Source organism: Taudactylus pleione, unplaced genomic scaffold (genome assembly GCF_031769625.1).
Source record: "Taudactylus pleione unplaced genomic scaffold, aTauple2 ptg000053l, whole genome shotgun sequence".
Taxonomy (NCBI): Eukaryota; Metazoa; Chordata; class Amphibia; order Anura; family Myobatrachidae; genus Taudactylus; species Taudactylus pleione.
The window spans coordinates 40,766,923-40,784,934 of record NW_028284455.1 but is presented as its reverse complement, the minus strand read 5'-3'; the positions used below and the strand labels follow the sequence as shown (position 1 = coordinate 40,784,934).

General features: G+C 46.9%; 1 protein-coding gene across 1 annotated transcript in view; it reads right to left on the bottom strand.

The window, feature by feature from the left end:
* The window catches only part of LOC148535392 (acyl-CoA dehydrogenase family member 11-like), a 670,105-nt gene that overhangs the window by 532,039 nt on the left and 120,054 nt on the right, over nucleotides 1-18,012 (bottom strand). The window contains exon 3 of the mRNA XM_088463865.1: nucleotides 2,239-2,364. Coding sequence (XP_088319991.1) covers nucleotides 2,239-2,364 — 126 coding nt within the window. The remainder of the gene's footprint in view (nucleotides 1-2,238; nucleotides 2,365-18,012) is intronic.

The following is an 18,012-nucleotide window of genomic DNA, read 5'->3' as shown; positions in this document are numbered from 1 at the left end:
GAAGTTGGAACAAAGTAGCTTGAAGATGACGTCATCTCCAAGCGCCACTGAAGCCGGACCAATCGGCCGGCTAGCAGCGCACTCCAGGTCCTCGTGACCCGGAGTGCGCTGTTCTCACAGCAGGGTTTCATGGGCTATGTCCGTGTTAAACCCTGCTAGTTACCTGGGTTGGATGGCCTGGTCACTCGACCCAGCGATCCAACCCTCTCCCCTTTTACACCAGGGAGCTGCCCGGGTTAACCATTCAAAAACCCGGGTTTTAGCTCCAGTGTAAAAGGGGTATAACTTTCTGTTATAGGTCACAAGGGAAAAAAACTAATTAATTAATATTGTGAAAGAAACAAATATCATTTAACTGACAAATTTAAACAAAGTACATGCAGAATCTACCTTATAGTGGAAAAAACACACCAATTATACAGCAACTGATAAATAAAAATAAATATAACATTAAAAATAAATATAAAAATAAAACAAATAAATAAAAATAACAGTAATAATGATAATCAGCTTGAATTCCATTGAAACCAGAATCATACATGAATGTCAGATCATTGATATATCAACATAAATTTCAATTTCACATGTTTGATATACCATATGTTTAGTAAGATGAAACAACGTTCCATATATTAAGTATTCATCCTATAAATGACTAAACAATATACTAGGGATAATTTAAATAAAAGAATATGAATACAAATAAGAATAAAAGAATCTATATAAAATAAAATTGATAACTTTTATATTAAATTGATAAGTAGAATTAAACTCTATGCCAATTATACCTATCTCAAATTGCTGAGTTCTAATGATAAAAATAATTCAATATTTATCAATGTAAAAATGAATCAAAATTATTCGTATATATAGTGAAAGAATAAAAGTGTAAAAAAAATTTTGAGAAAGGGTGACTATATGTAAATATATATAACCTAGTATAAGTACAGTGTATATTATGTATACACATACCAACATGCATAACACATATAATGTGAAATCACAAATACTAAGTGCTATAGTGTGAATCTCCTATTAAAGAGTATGTCGATTATAGACATAGGTAAATAAATCCATATGTCTAAATAGTGTAAGGTGTCAAATTATGAAGAGGTTGTTGTTATAATGTGAAAAACTATGTGAATAGTGATATAAATGGTGAAAAATAAGATGTGAAACCAAACACTAAAAAAATATATAACCACAAAAGTAAATGCATAATACTGAAAAAGCAAAAAAGTGAAAAAATATTAATAATGATAAATGTTGCTATGAACGATGTCAAAATCTCAGAAAAAAACCCTAATATGTGCAAAAATGTGTGAATGATAAATACTTAATATATAAAGTGTATAATTGTGGTCGACTGGCAAAGGGTAAAAGATGGTCTATCATAGGTCAGATCACACTCGTGATCAACAAAAATAATAAAATTAATAACAGAAGTCTGAAAATGCCATGGCTGCTGGGTCATTTGTTTTAGTGTACAGCCAGCGCAGCTGTCAGCAGACAAGCTGCACCACCGTATATTCCCCTGCAATGAGCTTCTGCACATGCCCGATCAGAGCTGCGCTCCAATTGCAATAGTAGTAAATCGGCCCGTAGGGCCTAAGGAAAGAATCCTCTACAGGGCACCGTGGGACCATCCCTCCCAGGTCTGTGTGTTAGTAGCGGTGCACCCAGAAGATAAGTAGCTGGGCACACTGCTACTATTATACATTTTAGTGGGCAGCAGAAGACTGACCGCGGGTGGAGGCGGCCAGTCAACTACTCACAGGACATGTGCGGGCGCACCGGCTGCACCACCCTAGTTACGGCCCTGATGTGTACTCGCAATGTAACCTCTGCACATGTTCAGTGCAGCATTTGCGCATGATCAAACAATAACTCAATCTGCGTAAAAATCGGCTTTGCGTACATCTCTGGATCAGGCCCTCGAAGCAGATAGTTCCAAGTCGATTCTCAAATATGACCTTTCAAAAAAAAAAAACCAGACATTTGAATAATCTTCCTATGTCTAGTAGCACTGACAATAATAATATTATTATTGTTATTATTATTATTATTATTATTATTATTATATATTGTGTAAAGAAAGACAATAAGAAATAAAGTATACAAATAAAATTTTAGGTGAGGAATGAATTCGCCCGAACTTAGAGGTGATATAAACATTTTCTCCTTTTTTTCTGATTTAAGAATCATTCATTTTGGTGTATAAACAATTATATGAGTGACCTGCACGTGCATCATCACATAAAATTCAGTTCCAATGACAGTCTCATCTCTGCAGTATAGTAAGGGCCTTGGTACTGGGAATCCGGCAGTAAATAATGCCTTCTGCACTTCATATTCTCGCTCAATCTAAAAATAAAAAAAATAGTAGATATTATTTGAAAGATCCATACACTGCTAATAGCACAACTATTTTTGGAGAAACAGCATTATGTAAATATTGCAAGGCAAGGTTTCTTATTTTTTTTCTACTTTTTATTTTCATTGGACACAAGTAACTATTATAGGCGTTATACTGATAGAGTGAAAACAAATAAATACAAAAAGTATAAACAGGAAAAGACGGGGATGGATATACTAGGAGTTAAAAGTAGAGTTCAGAGGTGCACACCAGGGAGCTGATTCAGAGCTGCTCGCAAGCGGCCCAATGTTAATGCACTGCGCACGCGCCGCATCCGGCGTGCGTGTGCCCCACAGAGCGACTGAAGTTCAGTCGCTACGGGGCTCCAAACAAGATGGGGCGGCTGTCGATGGTGAGTGACAGCTCGCCCCGTTTTGTGGGCGGGTAGGGGGGGGTGGCTGATGTCAGTGGACTTCCTGCGCTATTAGAGCAGGAAGTCCACTCTGCCTTGCGGAAGGCTAGACCCTACCTCAGGGTCTCGTCGCAAGGCCAATGGTCACGATTATCGCGATGGTCTGAATCAGCTCCTATGCGCACACAATGCCAATGTTTATGTAGTTGAGTGATCATTTGCTACTGTGCATTCTGAAACCCCCTATTGTGCATGCACTGCACAAATGCTTTGTTGCATACAGGAACGACGTTATCAGAAATGGTGAGGGAAAAACATGGGCATTCCTTGGTGGTGACTGGGAGGTAGCCTGAAGTGAAAACAAAAAAATCCATTGCATGGGCATGTTGCGGGAGTGTCAGTGAAAGCTGTTGCATTCTCATACGCTGAGCTGCAGCCACAGAGACCATATATAGTTCATATGAAGACACTGCACCTGCCATAGGGCTGGTGCAAGCAGGGGTGCCGAGAGGGGGGGGAGCAGGTACAAATCACCCGGGCTTCCTGGGGGGCCCGGCGGGGGCCTGTGTCTGACGGCGCCCCCCCTCCCTCACAGCAGCCCAGCACATAGCGTGTGCTGAGCTGCAGTGGGAGATTGCTCGTGGCTGCTGAGCAGCAGCCACAGCTGTCTCCTATGCCTGTGGGGGGGAGCGATCACACTGATCGCGCCCCAATGGCTTTGCGCTGGGCTGAAGGGGCTCAGAGTGCCCCCCTCGCCAGTGTGCAGCGCCGCTGAAAATCTTTTTTTAAAAAAATTTTCCCCCCGAAGGGGGCGTAGCCACGCCTCCCGTGATTATGCCACGCCCTCTGTTACCCGGGCCCCCTGCAGCTCTTGGCGGGCTTGGGTGCAAGTGTCAGTGGTGCACACGGTGGTGTGCCTTTGATGGATTGTTCAGAACCACTGGCAGCGTGCATGGGTACTGACAGGCCCGGTGACAGGGGGGTACTAGGGGGATACATGTACTGGGCCCCGAGCTTCCGCGAGGCCCCAGCTCAATCCCTTTTCCCCCATTATGCATGTACTTTGAGGGCACGCTGCAAAGTGAGATACTCTGCCTGGTTGTGGTTACGAAAGCAGCAGCAGCCTGGCTCCAGCATGCATTGAAAACATCAGACTTCAGTCATCTCATCAATCAATGAAGTCCTTGGACTGCCAGCATAGGGGAGGGGAGCCAGCACATGCCTGCCCAGTGGTGTGTGGGGAGCCAAGATCATAACCCTGCCCCATGCACAATGCAGGTGGGGTCCGGGGAAGGGAATGTAGTCGGCATCCCGGCATGCAGAATGCAGACAGTCCTAATACCGGCGCTGAAATCCCAACAAGGCGGGATCCCGACACCAGTATCCCAACCACTGGCACCCCGAAGGTAAGTATTGGGGTGCACGTGGAGGGTAGCATTACCTAGCGGGGTTAGGCACTAAGGGTAGGGTAAGGATTAGGGTGCGGGGTGGTGGAGGTTAGGTTTAGGCACTAGGGGGGTATTAGGGTTAGGCACCTAGAAGGGTGGATTAGGGTAGGGGTTAGAAAAATACTTACCATTCACTCCAATGGGTGTCGGGGTTCTGACTGTCGGGATGCCGCTGTCGGTATTCTGACTAGCGGCATCCGACAGCACCGTGAAAGCGGCATCATACCCAGCCCTGGGGAAGAGTTCGAGATGGGACAGAGGAGCTTAGGCAGTGTTCGGTATACTGAAGCAGTCTGCAGATCGCACACATGGAGGGTAGCTGCAGCATCACACTACAGCCCTGCAAATGGAAAGTTGTTTACTGTAGTCTTAGTGAAAACTGCATTCCCTAGTAGTACTCAGGGTGGAGCATGGTGGGAGCAGGCTTCCATGAGAGTTTTTAGAAGTGCGTCTTAAAAGTGATGTTGCCCATAGCAACCAGTCAGATTCTACTTGCCATTTAATAAGCACCTTCTAGAAGATAATAGCTAGAATCTGATTGGTTGCTATGGGCAACATCACTTTTAAAACTCATTTCTAAATACTCTCACTTTAGTAAATGTACCCCTTAGAGAGTGGGTAGGGTCTGAGATGGAGAAATTAGTTTCATGTAAGAATGTTTGGGGGGGGGGATGTGGAGACATGACTTCCATGTGAGAATTGAGGCGGGGAACTGACTTAGAAAATAAAATAGTGTGAATAAAAATAATTTACTAATGTAAAATAGCCAACTATATTTAATAGTATAACAATTTAACAGAGACACAGGGGTCTATGTACTAATAATTGCCTGGCTGCTGGAGACTTCTCCAGCGGAAGCTGACCGGAGCCGGACAGGGACGGGCAGGGGAGAGATCAAAATATCTCTCTCCTGCCCCTGCAGCTTCCATAGGCTTACAGTAGTTTACATCATCTGTAGATGGTATAAACTACCAGGGCTAAACTCTGAAAAGCTTTGTTTTTTGGAATTTAGTACATAGGGGTCAGATAAGGGCCGGCTCGAGGCATGTTCGACCAGTGCAGTTGAACAGGGGCGCCCACCCATCCCAGCCATTCCCGATTTCAGTGGACAGTCCCATTGTTAGGGCACTGTCCCGCAGTTCCACCCACGGGACGAAGTGTCCCGCAGGTGGCTGGGATGTTGGGCACCTCACTGCCGCAGCTGTGTGGCGGTGGCCGGCCCCTGGGAACAAGAATTCAGTGCAGGGAGAGAGCTGGGGGCAGCCCAGCTACTGAAGTAGTGCTGGGCTCGCCCCCAGCCTGATGTTAAATGGGAAGTGTGCCGTATGGACACATCCCCCAATAGCGTCATTTAGGGGGTGTTGCATATGTTAATTAGACCATGCTCCCTTTTCATCGCAGAAGAGTTGGAGCGCAGGAGTCCTTCGCCACACACAGGGCACGGCTAGAGCTGGAGCCTGCCCTGGGTCAGATTGTAGTCCCCATTGACAATAACAGGTACTGCAATCTGAAGAGCTAATTAGGGAAGAGAGGGTTATTGGTAGGGAGAGGGGAAGGGTTAGTATACTGACAGACAGGTGTCTGCATCCTAACCCTGCCGGGATGCTGGTGCCGGGATTCTGACCGCCGGTATCCCATACCTAACCCTACAAGCATAAAGAAGGGCATAGAAATACTGTATATGAAACGTAGAGTATGCAAAACAGCCTTTTCCTAAAGATATAAATAGTCTCAGCTTATTGCAAATTATATTATTAGTCCTTCTATATGCGCAGATGTTATTCTCCGGAATAGAGAATAGAGATAGTATGGAGGCGCTAGTAGATTAACTGCCTATAGCGAAATTCACAGTGTAAATTTTCAAAATATTGTATAGAAGAATAAATAAATGTTTACCAACTCCCAATGTTTCTCAGTGGTGTCTGGAGTTCTTTAGGCAAGTGAATTGCACTTATATAGTCTCCTTCACACCACCAAGTTATTCTGTAAGTTTGGTCTGTGGTGGTTTGTGGAGAATGATTATTCAGTCCAAGTGCAAGTGAGTGATAATAGTAGTAGGACTGAAGGCCCCCATACATCTGATCGAGGATCCTGCGGTCAGATGGGAAACGATGATCCGCCGATCGGAAATGCTGACCGGGGACCATCAATGTTCAGCGATCAGTTGCAGGATCGCTGAAATTTCACATTTTAAATTTCATCGATTTGACAATCACGATAATTTTTTTATCGCGATTGTCAAATCTGTGAAATCCAACATGTTGGATTTCTGCGATCCTGCGATGCCGGGTTTCAGCATTGCGCCAATCCATCGCAGATGGATGGGGGCCTCAACTCGCTTTGTTGTGTGCCTGCAACTTAATAAAAAATGTTGTATTCAAAATGATCACAGACAGCTGTTATGTACCTTTATTTAAAACTACAATTACATTGCGTATGTGTGCAATTAAACATAATTCCTAAGATCCTGGTATATAAACCATAACAAATAAAAAAATGCAGTGTTTCATATATTTGTATGGGTTCTATTCAGGGCCGGATTAAGTTCTGTACGGGCCCCTGGGCAACAAACTTGTGGGCGCCCCTATATATCACCATTTCTTGTTACCCTAGGAACATTTTTTTTTCCTTCTTATTCACCTTAATGCCCACTGTAGTAATGACCGTCTTGCAATGCCCACTGTAGTAATGCCCCTTATGCAGTGCCCCCTGTAGTAATGCCCCTTATGCAGTGCCCCCAGTAGTGGTCCCCCTATGCAGTGCCCCTTATATAATGCCCCCAGACCCGGTAGTGGTCCCCCCCTATGCAGTGCCCCTTATATATAGTGCCCCCAGTAGTCCCCCTATACACTGCCCCCAGTAGTAGCCCATCCCTATTCAGTGCCCCCAGTAGTTGTCTTATGCATTGCCCCCATGAAGAGGCCCCCCTATACTAGGGGTGTGCACCGGCCACTTTTCGTGTTTTGTGTTTTGGTTTTGGATCTGGATCTTTCATCGTGTTTTGGATCTGGATTGGTTTTGCCAAAACCACCCTTCCGTGTTTTGGGTTCTGGGTTTTGTGTTTTGGATCTGTATTTTTTTTTAAAAAAGCATAAAAACAGCTAAAATCACAGAATTTGTGTGTTTTTCTGCTCCTATGCTATTATTAACCTCAATAACCTTAATTTCCACTCATTTCCAGTCTATTCTGAACACCTCACACCTCACAATAGTGTTTTTATGTCCAAAAGGTTGCACTGAGGTAGCTGGATGACTATGCTAAGAGATACGAGTGGGCGGCACAAACACGTGGTCCATCTAGGAGTGACACTGCAGTGGCAGACAGGATGGCAGTTTGAAAAACTAGGCCCCAAACAGTACATAATTCAAAGAAAAAAAAGAGGTGCAAGATGGAATTGTCCTTGGGCCGTCCCACCCACCCTTATGTTGTATAAACAGGACATGCACATTTTAACAAACCAAACATTTCAGCGCCAGGGTCTGCCACATGACTGTGGCTGAAATGATTGGTTCGTTTGGGCCCCCACAAAACAAGCTGGCAATTAATCTGTCCCTGCACAAACTGGCTCTACGGAGGCAAGATGTCATCCTCATCCTCCTCATCCACCGATTCCTCACCCACTTCAGTGTTGTGTACATCCTCATCCTCACAGAGTATTAATTCATCCCCGCTGGAATCCACAACCACAGGTCCCTCTGTACGTTCTGGAGGCTGCTCTCCCTGGAAGAGTTGATAATTCATTTTATGAACATCATCTTCTCCACATTTTGTGGAAGCAACCTCCTACGCCTTTCGCTGACAAGGTTCCCGGCTGCACTAAACACTCTTTCAGAGTACACACTGTAGGGGGGGCAACTCAGGTAAAATAGAGCCAGTTTGTACAGGGACCTCCAAATTGCTTCTTTTTCCTGCCAGTACAGGTACGGACTGTCTGACATGCCTACTTGGATGCTGTCACCGATGTAATCCTTTAACAGACAGACGCACGCTTGTCACTGCTGCTTTAAGGATGCAGGTGCGGCTACAGCCCACACAATTCACAAAGACAGAAAAAAAAGAAGAATTTTTTTATTGTTTGTGGAGCGCACTTTGAGGGTTACACCACCCTTTAACAGACACACGCACGCTTGTCGCTGCTGCTTTGAGGATGCAGGTGTGGCTACTGCGCATACATTTCACACACAAACACAAAAAAAAAGAAGATTATTTGATTTTGTTGGAGCGCACTTTGGGGGTAACACCACCCTTTAACAGACAGACGCACTCTTGTCGCTGCTGCTTTGAGGATGCTGGTGCGGCTACAGCCCACACAATTCACAAAGACAGAAAAAAAAGAAGAATTTTTTATTTTTTGTGGAGCGCACTTTGAGGGTTACACCACCCTTTAACAGACAGACGCACGCTTGTCGCTGCTGCTTTAAGGATGCAGGTGTGGCTACAGCCCACACATTTCACACACAAACAAAGAAAAAAGAAGATTAATTTATTTTGCTGGAGCGCACTTTGGGGGTAACACCACCCTTTAACAGACAGACGCACGCTTGTCGCTGCTGCTTTGAGGACAGTATCATATGCAGTGACAGTAGACTTGTCAGAAATTGTTGGCACGTCCTTCAGTCCGGACCAGATGTCCAAACCGGCCCTTGACTTATGACACAGGCGCACGCTTGGCGCTGCTACTGTGTTGATGCACGTGCGGCTACATCGCACACAAGTCACAAACACAGAAAAAAAAATGTTTTTTATTTTTTGGAGCACTTTGGGGGTTACACCACCCTTTAACAGACTTATGGGACACAGGCGCACGCTTGGCGCTGCTGCTTTGAGGATGCAGGTGCGGCTACAGCCCACACAATTCACAAAGACAGAAAAAAAAAGAATTTTTTTATTGTTTGTGGAGTGCACTTTGAGGGTTACACCACCCTTTAACAGACAGACGCATGCTTGTCACTGCTGCTTTAAAGATGCAGGTGCGGCTACAGCCCACACAATTCACAAAGACAGAAAAAAAAGAAGAATTTTTTTATTGTTTGTGGAGTGCACTTTGAGGGTTACACCACCCCTTAACAGACAGACGCATGCTTGTCACTGCTGCTTTAAGGATGCAGGTGCGGCTACAGCCCACACATTTCACAAAGACAGAAAAAAAAAGAAGAATTTTTTTATTGTTTGTGGAGCGCACTTTGAGGGTTACACCACCCTTTAACAGACAGACGCACGCTTGTCGCTGCTGCTTTAAGGATGCAGGTGCGGCTACAGCCCACACATTTCACAAAGACAGAAAAAAAAGAAGAATTTTTTTATTGTTTGTGGAGCGCACTTTGAGGGTTACACCACCCTTTAACAGACAGACGCATGCTTGTCGCTGCTGCTTTGAGGATGCAGGTGCGGCTACAGCCCTCACATTTCACAAAGACAGAAAAAAAAGAAATTTTTTTTTATTGTTTGTGGAGCGCACTTTGAAAGTTACACCACCCTTTAACAGACAGATGCATGCTTGTCGCTGCTGCTTTGAGGATGCAGGTGGAATCTAGACGGGATTTGGAACCGGGGACACACTACCTCCATCAATTGTCTAAATCCCACTGCACTAATGGCGGATACCGGACGCACGTCTAACACCAATATAGCAGTCAAGGCCTCAGTTATATGTTTTGCTTCAGGATGACTGCTGTCGTACTTCATCCTCCTTGCTCGGGACTGTTGGAGGGTCAATTGTTTAGTAAAAGTAGTGGTGTTCCTACTTCCTCTCTGGGATGATGAACAACTCCCAGCAGCAGCAACAGCACTAGGAGGAAGTGGTTCTTGATCTTTCCCTATTTTATTTTTATCGGAGAAAGTTTGGTCCTCCATTTATGTTATATTGATATATACGTGCGGCTAAGGCGCATACAAACGCTGAAAATATTTTTTTATTTTTGCTGGACAGTAGTGCACTTTGGGGATTACACCACCCTTTAAGAAATGAGCCATCCGGCCCTTTACTTATGGGACACAGGCGAACGCTTGGCGCTGCTCCTTTGTTGATGCACGTGCAGCCACAGGGCACACAATTCACAAACACAGAAAAAAAATTTTTATTTTGTTTGGAGTGCCCTTTGTGGGTTACAGCACCCTTTGGTGGTCAATCCAGCCGGCCCTTTATTTATGGGACACAGGCGCACGCTTGGCACTACTTTGTTGATGCACATGCGGCTACTGCGCACACAATTCACAAACACAAAAAAATATATTTTTTTATTTTGTTTGGAGTGCCCTTTGGGGGTTACAGCACCCTGTAGCGGTCAATCCACCAGGCCCTTTATTTATGGGACACAGGCGCACGCTTGGCACTACTTTGTTGATGCACATGCGGCTACTGCGCACACAATTCACAAACACAAAAAAATATATTTTTTTATTTTGTTTGGAGTGTACTTTGGGGGTTACAGCACCCTTTAACGGTCAAGCCAGCCGGCCCTTTACTTATGACACAGGCGCACGCTTGGCACTACTTTGTTGATGCACGTGCGGCTACTGCGCACACAATTCACAAACACAGAAAATATTTTATTTTTTTTTTGCACATGGGGGGAGTACCCCTGATGGACAGAGCACCCCCTGGACAACACTACAGCATCCCTTTAGGACTGGGACTCTGCACAGGACTTTGGAGTGGACACTATGGACAACTGAGTGGCCCCTATGGACAACTGACTGCACAACACAGTCCAGCCAGCCCCTATGGACTTTGGAGGAGTGGACACAGCCCCTATGGACAACAGCAGCACAGCACAACACAGCCAGCCCCTATGGACTTTGGAGGAGTGGACACAGCCCCTATGGACAACAGCAGCACAGCACAACACAGCCAGCCCCTATGGACTTTGGAGGAGTGGACACAGCCCTTATGGACAACAGCAGCACAGCGCAGCACAGCACAGCACAACACTACACTGCACTACACTACACTACACAGCCCAGCCAGCCCTAACTCCCACCCTCCCTCTTCACTGTCCACAGCCGAGTGAGAAAATGGCGCCGACGCGGGTACCTTATATAGGATCCAAAACCCGCGAGACCCGGAAGGCGGGATGATGACGTTTTGCCTCAATTTCAGATCCGAGTCAGGCGGGAAAAGTCGAGCCTGACTCTGATCTGCCTCGGATCGGGGTGGGCTCGGGGGTGTTCATATTTCAGAAATCCGAACCCGCTCACCCCTACCGTATACACTGACCCCTGAAGCGCCCCCCACTATGCAGTGCCCCTCACACACACAAGATGAAAAAACTCAACTTACCTGAATCCCCACTTCTGACGCGACCGCTGCTGTCCGCTCCGGCTCCTCTTCTCCTGCAGTATCGGAGAGACGTCAGCGTCATGACGTCACTCCCATCATCACCCGGGGGAGCCGGAAGATGTAGCTAATGAGTGAGCTCTAGCCAGCTACTTCCGTTGAAGCAGCCAATGAGTCTCTGACTCTCATTGGCTGCTGTAACAAACACACAGCTGCAGCCGGCGGCTGTGTGTTTGTCACTGTGTAGTGTGGACCGTGTTTACTGCGGTCTACACTACACTAGCGGTGGGGACACTAGCGGTGGGTGAAGCCCCATGTGTGGGGGCCCAGGGATGACTACCCCTGATTACCCCCCCCCTTAATCCGGCTCTGGCTCTATTTACGGGAAGCAGTCAGGAAGCCGACGGACGTAATCCCGACCGCCGGCTTCCCGACTGCTTAATCCCGGGAAGGCACTAATGGCAGGCATCAAAATCCTGACGTCTGTCATTAGACCTACGCCGGGAGCCTGACACCAGTCTTACCGATCAAAGGTAAGCCGGGCGCGGACAGCCACGGGGGGGAGGGTTAGGTTTAGGGCTCCCAGGGGGGACTTAGGGTTAGGCACACCCCCCCGGGAGGTTAGGGTTAGGCTAGGGGGTGTTAGGCACCCCCTGGGGGGAGGTTAGGGTTAGGCAGCAGGGAAGGGGAGGTTAGGTGTAGGCACTTGGGGGGAGGTTACAGTTAGGAACCCTAAGGGAGGGTTAGGGGGGGGAATTAGGTTAGTTAGTACTTACCTTAGGGACGATCGGGATTTCCTCCTGTGTCGGAAAGCTGCTGTCAGGATTTACCGGTGTCAGATAAATCATACTGATTCCTTATTTATTAACATTATTTTTCAAAAATAAAGTGATAAAGGGTGTTTTCACACCCTTTTCACATTATTTTAGTATCACCTAAAGTTACTATAGGGCAATTGGAGTAGAATTCGTAAAATTCTACTCCAAGCCCTATTTATCACTTATTTTTTAGTAAGCAGATCGCATTTCCCATAATTGTAATGGGAAATGTTTATCTGGCCAAAGTTACTAAAAATAAATTGTGAAAAAATACCGGGGAAAGCCCTGTGATAATAACGCCACCTGGAGGTGGCGTTATCCAGGGACTCCCCCGGTTACCGAACTCCTGCTCTGCTCTAATGGGCAGAGCTCGGGCCCGGCCCCAGTGATCAGCTGTGTGATCTAAACAGACCACACGCTGAAAAAAAAAAAAATTGTAAAAAAAAAACTTACCTGAGTCCAGGGACCGTTAATCGGGGTTCCCGTGATGTCCTCCCTCCAGTCAGCTGGTCTCCCAGCCTACACAGGTGCCTGGTCATCACCTGACTGAGTCCCAGTGCAGTATGGGATGTCAGCTGACCGGAGCCACGGAGGACATCACCGGAGCACCGATGACTGCAGGGGGGTCCGCGATCGTGGGGGGCAGGGCTTAGCACCAGGGGCGGGGCTTAGTGATGGTCGGTGCATACGTCAGCACTTGTCACCATATTTTTTGCGAAAATACAGTGATAAGTGTGCAGAAGGGATTCGAGCTTTGTCGCATCCTCTGTCCCTGCAAGGGATTTGTAGTAAATCCCTGTGATGTTGCCTGAATTCGCAATGCGAATTCAGTCGGTAATATCACACTACAATCTGCATTATAAATGCGGATTGTAGTAGATAGAGCCCTATGTGTGTACAATGATATATGGTGCTCATGAGTGATTTGGAAATTTAGCGTTAGGGACCAAAATATTAGTTAATACACATATCATTCCAGATGTACAATTATGCACAGTGCAGTGCAGGGGGGTTTACATTAAAGAATAAAGTGGCATAGGCTGCACAGTGGTGACACTGCTGTCATACTTATGCTTGTTTGTTTGTGGAACCGGATTTGAGTCTGTGGCTGGAATGGAGTCTGAGGCTATTGTTGTAAGTTGGATTGTCTTAAGTAGTTTCTGCTCATGGACTTGGACAAGTGTTGTATGAGATGCACTTGTGTGTTTGGTAAGCAAGATGTGGCTGCTGGCGACTGAAGGCACTGGGGCAACATCCGGAGTCTTGATGGGAACCAGATGATGGATGCTTGAAGTACACAGGTGCAGGTACAGTAGATAGGACAGAGAGCTTCAGTACATCAACAAAGCTAGAACCAGCAGGACACTGGATCATGTGGAATCCAGAGTAGCTCTGGACAGCCGGAATGAGAACTGATTGCTAAAACGGTAAAATTGGACTGGATTGCTCCGAACACCAGAATGGGACCGGATTAAAGGAGTCACCGAAGTGGAACCGGAATTCCATAGCAACTGGAATGGAACTGGAATACTGAGTCAGTAATGCAGCAAGATGGTAATTGCATTAGTATGTGCTAGACAGAGTGTAGCGCTGTGGAGCTCAGGTATTACAGGACACAGTAGGAACTGTTAGACTTTTCTCAGACTGGATATAGCTAAGTCTGGAAAGTACTGAGGACATTGCAGGATACAGGTAGATGGAGACTGTACTAAGAGCCGGCCCTAGGCATAGGCATTATAAGCCAATGCCTAGAGGTGACTGGAATGCCTAAAGGGCATTCCCTTGGCTCTGCAGCTGCACCATCCGCTGCCGCGATCGGAGCACAGCTCCGATTGTGCAGCGAGCCCGGTCAGAATGAGCTTCTGCACAGAAGCTCATTCTGGCTACGCTACAGGAGGAGATGAGATGGCCGAGGGAGGGCATGCTGCACATGCCCAGCCATTGCCACTCCTCCCATGGCCCCTTGCGGAGCAGAGACACAAGTGACAGCTCACGACTCTGCTCCGCCTCCATTAGCCGCCCAGCGCGCCGCACAGCCATCGGAGCAAGTGGCATCTTCGGTAGCAGCTTTAGCTGCATCAAGAAAGAAACACGAGTCCCTGCGCAGAAGGAGGTATTTAGTACTAATTGGAAGGGGGAGGTGTTGCGGGCACCCACTGGGCACTGACTGGGGGCAGAGAGAGGGTGCTGGTCTGTGCCATGGCTGACTGAGAGGGGTTTGGACACATGCATACGTGTATGTGTGTATATACTGTATATATATATATATATATATATATATTATATATTAGGGGTGTGCACCGGCCACTTTTCGTGTTTTGTGTTTTGGTTTTGGATCTGGATCTTTCTTCGTGTTTTGGATCTGGATTGGTTTTGCCAAAACCACCCTTCCGTGTTTTGGGTTCTGGGTTTTGTGTTTTGGATCTGTATTTTTTTTTTAAAAAGCATAAAAACAGCTAAAATCACAGAATTTGTTGGTTTTTCTGCTCCTATGCTATTATTAACCTCAATAACCTTAATTTCCACTAACTTCCAGTCTATTCTGAACACCTCACACCTCACAATAGTGTTTTTATGTCCAAAAGGATGCACCGAGGTACATGGATGACTATGCTAAGCGACACGAGTGGGCGGCACAAACATGTGACCCATATAGGAGTGATACTGCAGTGGCAGACAGGATGGCAGTTTGAAAAATTAGGCCCCAAACTGTACATAATGCAAAGAAAAAAAAGAGATGGAAGATGGAATTGTCCTTGGGCCCTCCCACCCACCCTTATGTTGTATAAACAGGACATGCACACTTTAACAAAGCAATCATTTCAGCCACAACTGTGGCTGAAATGATTGGTTCGTTTGGGCCCCCACAAAACATGCTGGCAATTAATCTGTCCCTGCACAAACTGGCTCTACGGAGGCAAGATGTCGTCCTCATCCTCCTCATCCACCGATTCCTCACCCTCTTCAGTGTTGTGTACATCCTCATCCTCACAGAGTATTAACTCTTCCCCACTGGAATCCACCACCACAGGTCCCTCTGTACGTTCTGGAGGCTGGTCTCCCTGGAAGAGTTGATAATTCATTTTATGAACATCATCTTCTCCACATTCTGTGGAAGCAACCTCCTACGCCTTTCGCTGACAAGGTTCCCGGCTGCACTAAACACTCTTTCGGAGTACAAACTGGAGGGGGGGCAACTCAGGTAAAATAGAGCCAGTTTGTACAGGGGCCTCCAAATTGCCTCTTTTTCCTGCCAGTACAGGTATGGACGGTCTGACATGCCTACTTGGATGCTGTCACCGATGTAATCCTCCACCATTCTGTCAATGGTGACAGTATCATATGTAGTGACAGTAGACATGTCAGAAATTGTTGCCAGGTCATTCAGTCCGGACCAGATGTCCAAACTTGGTCCTGCCTGCCCTGCATCACCGCCAGCGGCTTGCTTAGGATACCTAAGTTTTTTCCTGGCAGCCCCAGTTGCGGGAGAAAATGAAGAAGGAGCTGTTGACGTGTCACGTTCCGCTTCAACTGACAGTGTGTTCACCAGCAGGTCTTTGCACCTCTGCAGGCTTGTGTCGGCTGGAAAGAGAGACACCACATAGGCTTTAAACCTAGGATCGAGCACAGTGGCCAAAATGTAGTGGTCTGATTTCAACAGATTGACCATCCTGGAATCCTGGCAAAGCGAATGAAGGGCTTCATCCACAAGTCCCACATGCCGAGCGGAATCGCTCCATCTTAGCTCCTCCTTCACTTTCTCCAGCTGCTTCTGCAAAAGCCTGATGAGGGGAATGACCTGACTCAAGCTGGCAGTGTCTGAACTGACTTCACGTGTGGCAAGTTCGAAGGGCTGGAGAACCTTGCACAACACGGAAATCATTCTCCACTGCGCTTGAGTCAGGTGCATACACCCTCCTTTGCCTATGTCATAGGTGGATGTATAGGCTTGAATGGCCTTTTGCTGCTCCTCCATCCTCTGAAGCATATAGAGGGTTGAGTTCCACCGCGTCACAACCTCTTGCTTCAGGTGATGGCGGGGCAGGTTCAAGAGTGTTTGCTGGTGCTCCAGTCTTCGGCATGCAGTCACTGAATGGCGAAAGTGGCCCGAAATTTTTCAGGCCACCCAAAGCGTCTCCTGCACGCCCCTGTCACTTTTCAGAAAATTCTGCACCACCAAGTTTATTGTGTGAGCAAAACATGGGACGTGCTGGAATTTGCCCAGATGTAATGCCCGCACAATATTGGTGGCATTGTCAGATATCACAAATCCCCAGGAGAGTCTAAGTGGGGTAAGCCACTGGGCGATGATTTCCCTCAGTTTCTCTAAGAGGTTGTCGGCGGTGTGCCTCTTACTGAAACCGGTGATACACAGCGTAGCCTGCCTTGGAACGAGCTGGCATTTCTGAGATGCTGCTACTGGTGATGCTGCTGCTGCTGCTGTTGCTGCGTAAGGTGATACATCTACCCAGTGGGCTGTCACACTCATATAGTCCTTAGTCTGCCCTGTTCCACTTGTCCACATGTCCGTGGTTAAGTGGACATTGGGTACAACGGCATTTTTCAGGACACTGAGGACACTTTTTCTGACGTTTCTGTACAGTCTCGGTATCGCCTGCCTAGTGAAGTGGAATCTAGACGGGATTTGGAACCGGGGACACACTACCTCCATCAATTGTCTAAATCCCACTGCACTAATGGTGGATACCGGACGCACGTCTATCACCAACATAGCAGTCAAGGCCTCAGTTATACGTTTTGCTTCAGGATGACTGCTGTCGTACTTCATCCTCCTCGCTAAGGACTGTTGGAGGGTCAATTGTTTAGTAAAAGTAATGGTGTTCCTACTTCCTCTCTGGGATGATGAACGACTCCCAGCAGCAGCAACAGCAGCAGCGGCAGCAGGAGGCGTAGCAATGCAGGATCCTCCGGAGGAATCCCGGATAGGAGAGTCAGTCATGCCAGTGACATGGCCTGCAGGACTACTTCCGATCCTGACTAAGGAGCAAATTGATGAGGAGGGAGTTGACGGTGTAGTTTGCAGGCGCTTGGATACAACAGGACAACGGGATTTAGGTGACCCTGGACTGCTTACGGTCTTAGCCAAAGTTTCTGAACTTGACAGTAACTTTTTATGAACGCGCTGCAGGTGCCATATAAGGGAGGATGTTCCTAGGTGGCTAACGTCCCTATCCCTACTTATTCCACCTTTACATATGGTACATATGGCAAGACAGTTGTTGTCCGGATTTGGATAGAAATATTGCCAGACCAAAGAGGTGGAATGTTTGGTCTTCTGCCCAGGCATGACCGTGATGGGCTTTTTCATCCCATGGACAACAACTGTCTCCCCCGGAGCCTGATTTAAACAAACCACATCACCATCAGAATCCTCCTCGCCAACTTCCTCCTCAGCGCCAGCTACACCAGTATCCTCATCCTGTTGTACTTCAACAGTGCCATCTTCAATTTGCATAGCAGCAAGTGGACTGTGGGTGCTCCTTTCAGCACTTGCAGGGGGCGTGCAAATGGTGGAAAGAGCCACCTCTTCCCGTCCAGTGCTGGGAAGGTCAGGCATCGCAACCACCACCACACTTGGACTCTCCTTGGGGATTTGTGATATCTTCTTAGAACGCACAGTTCTTCGATGTGCTTTTGCCAGCTTAACTCGATTGTTTTTTTGGTGGGAGGAGGGCTTCCA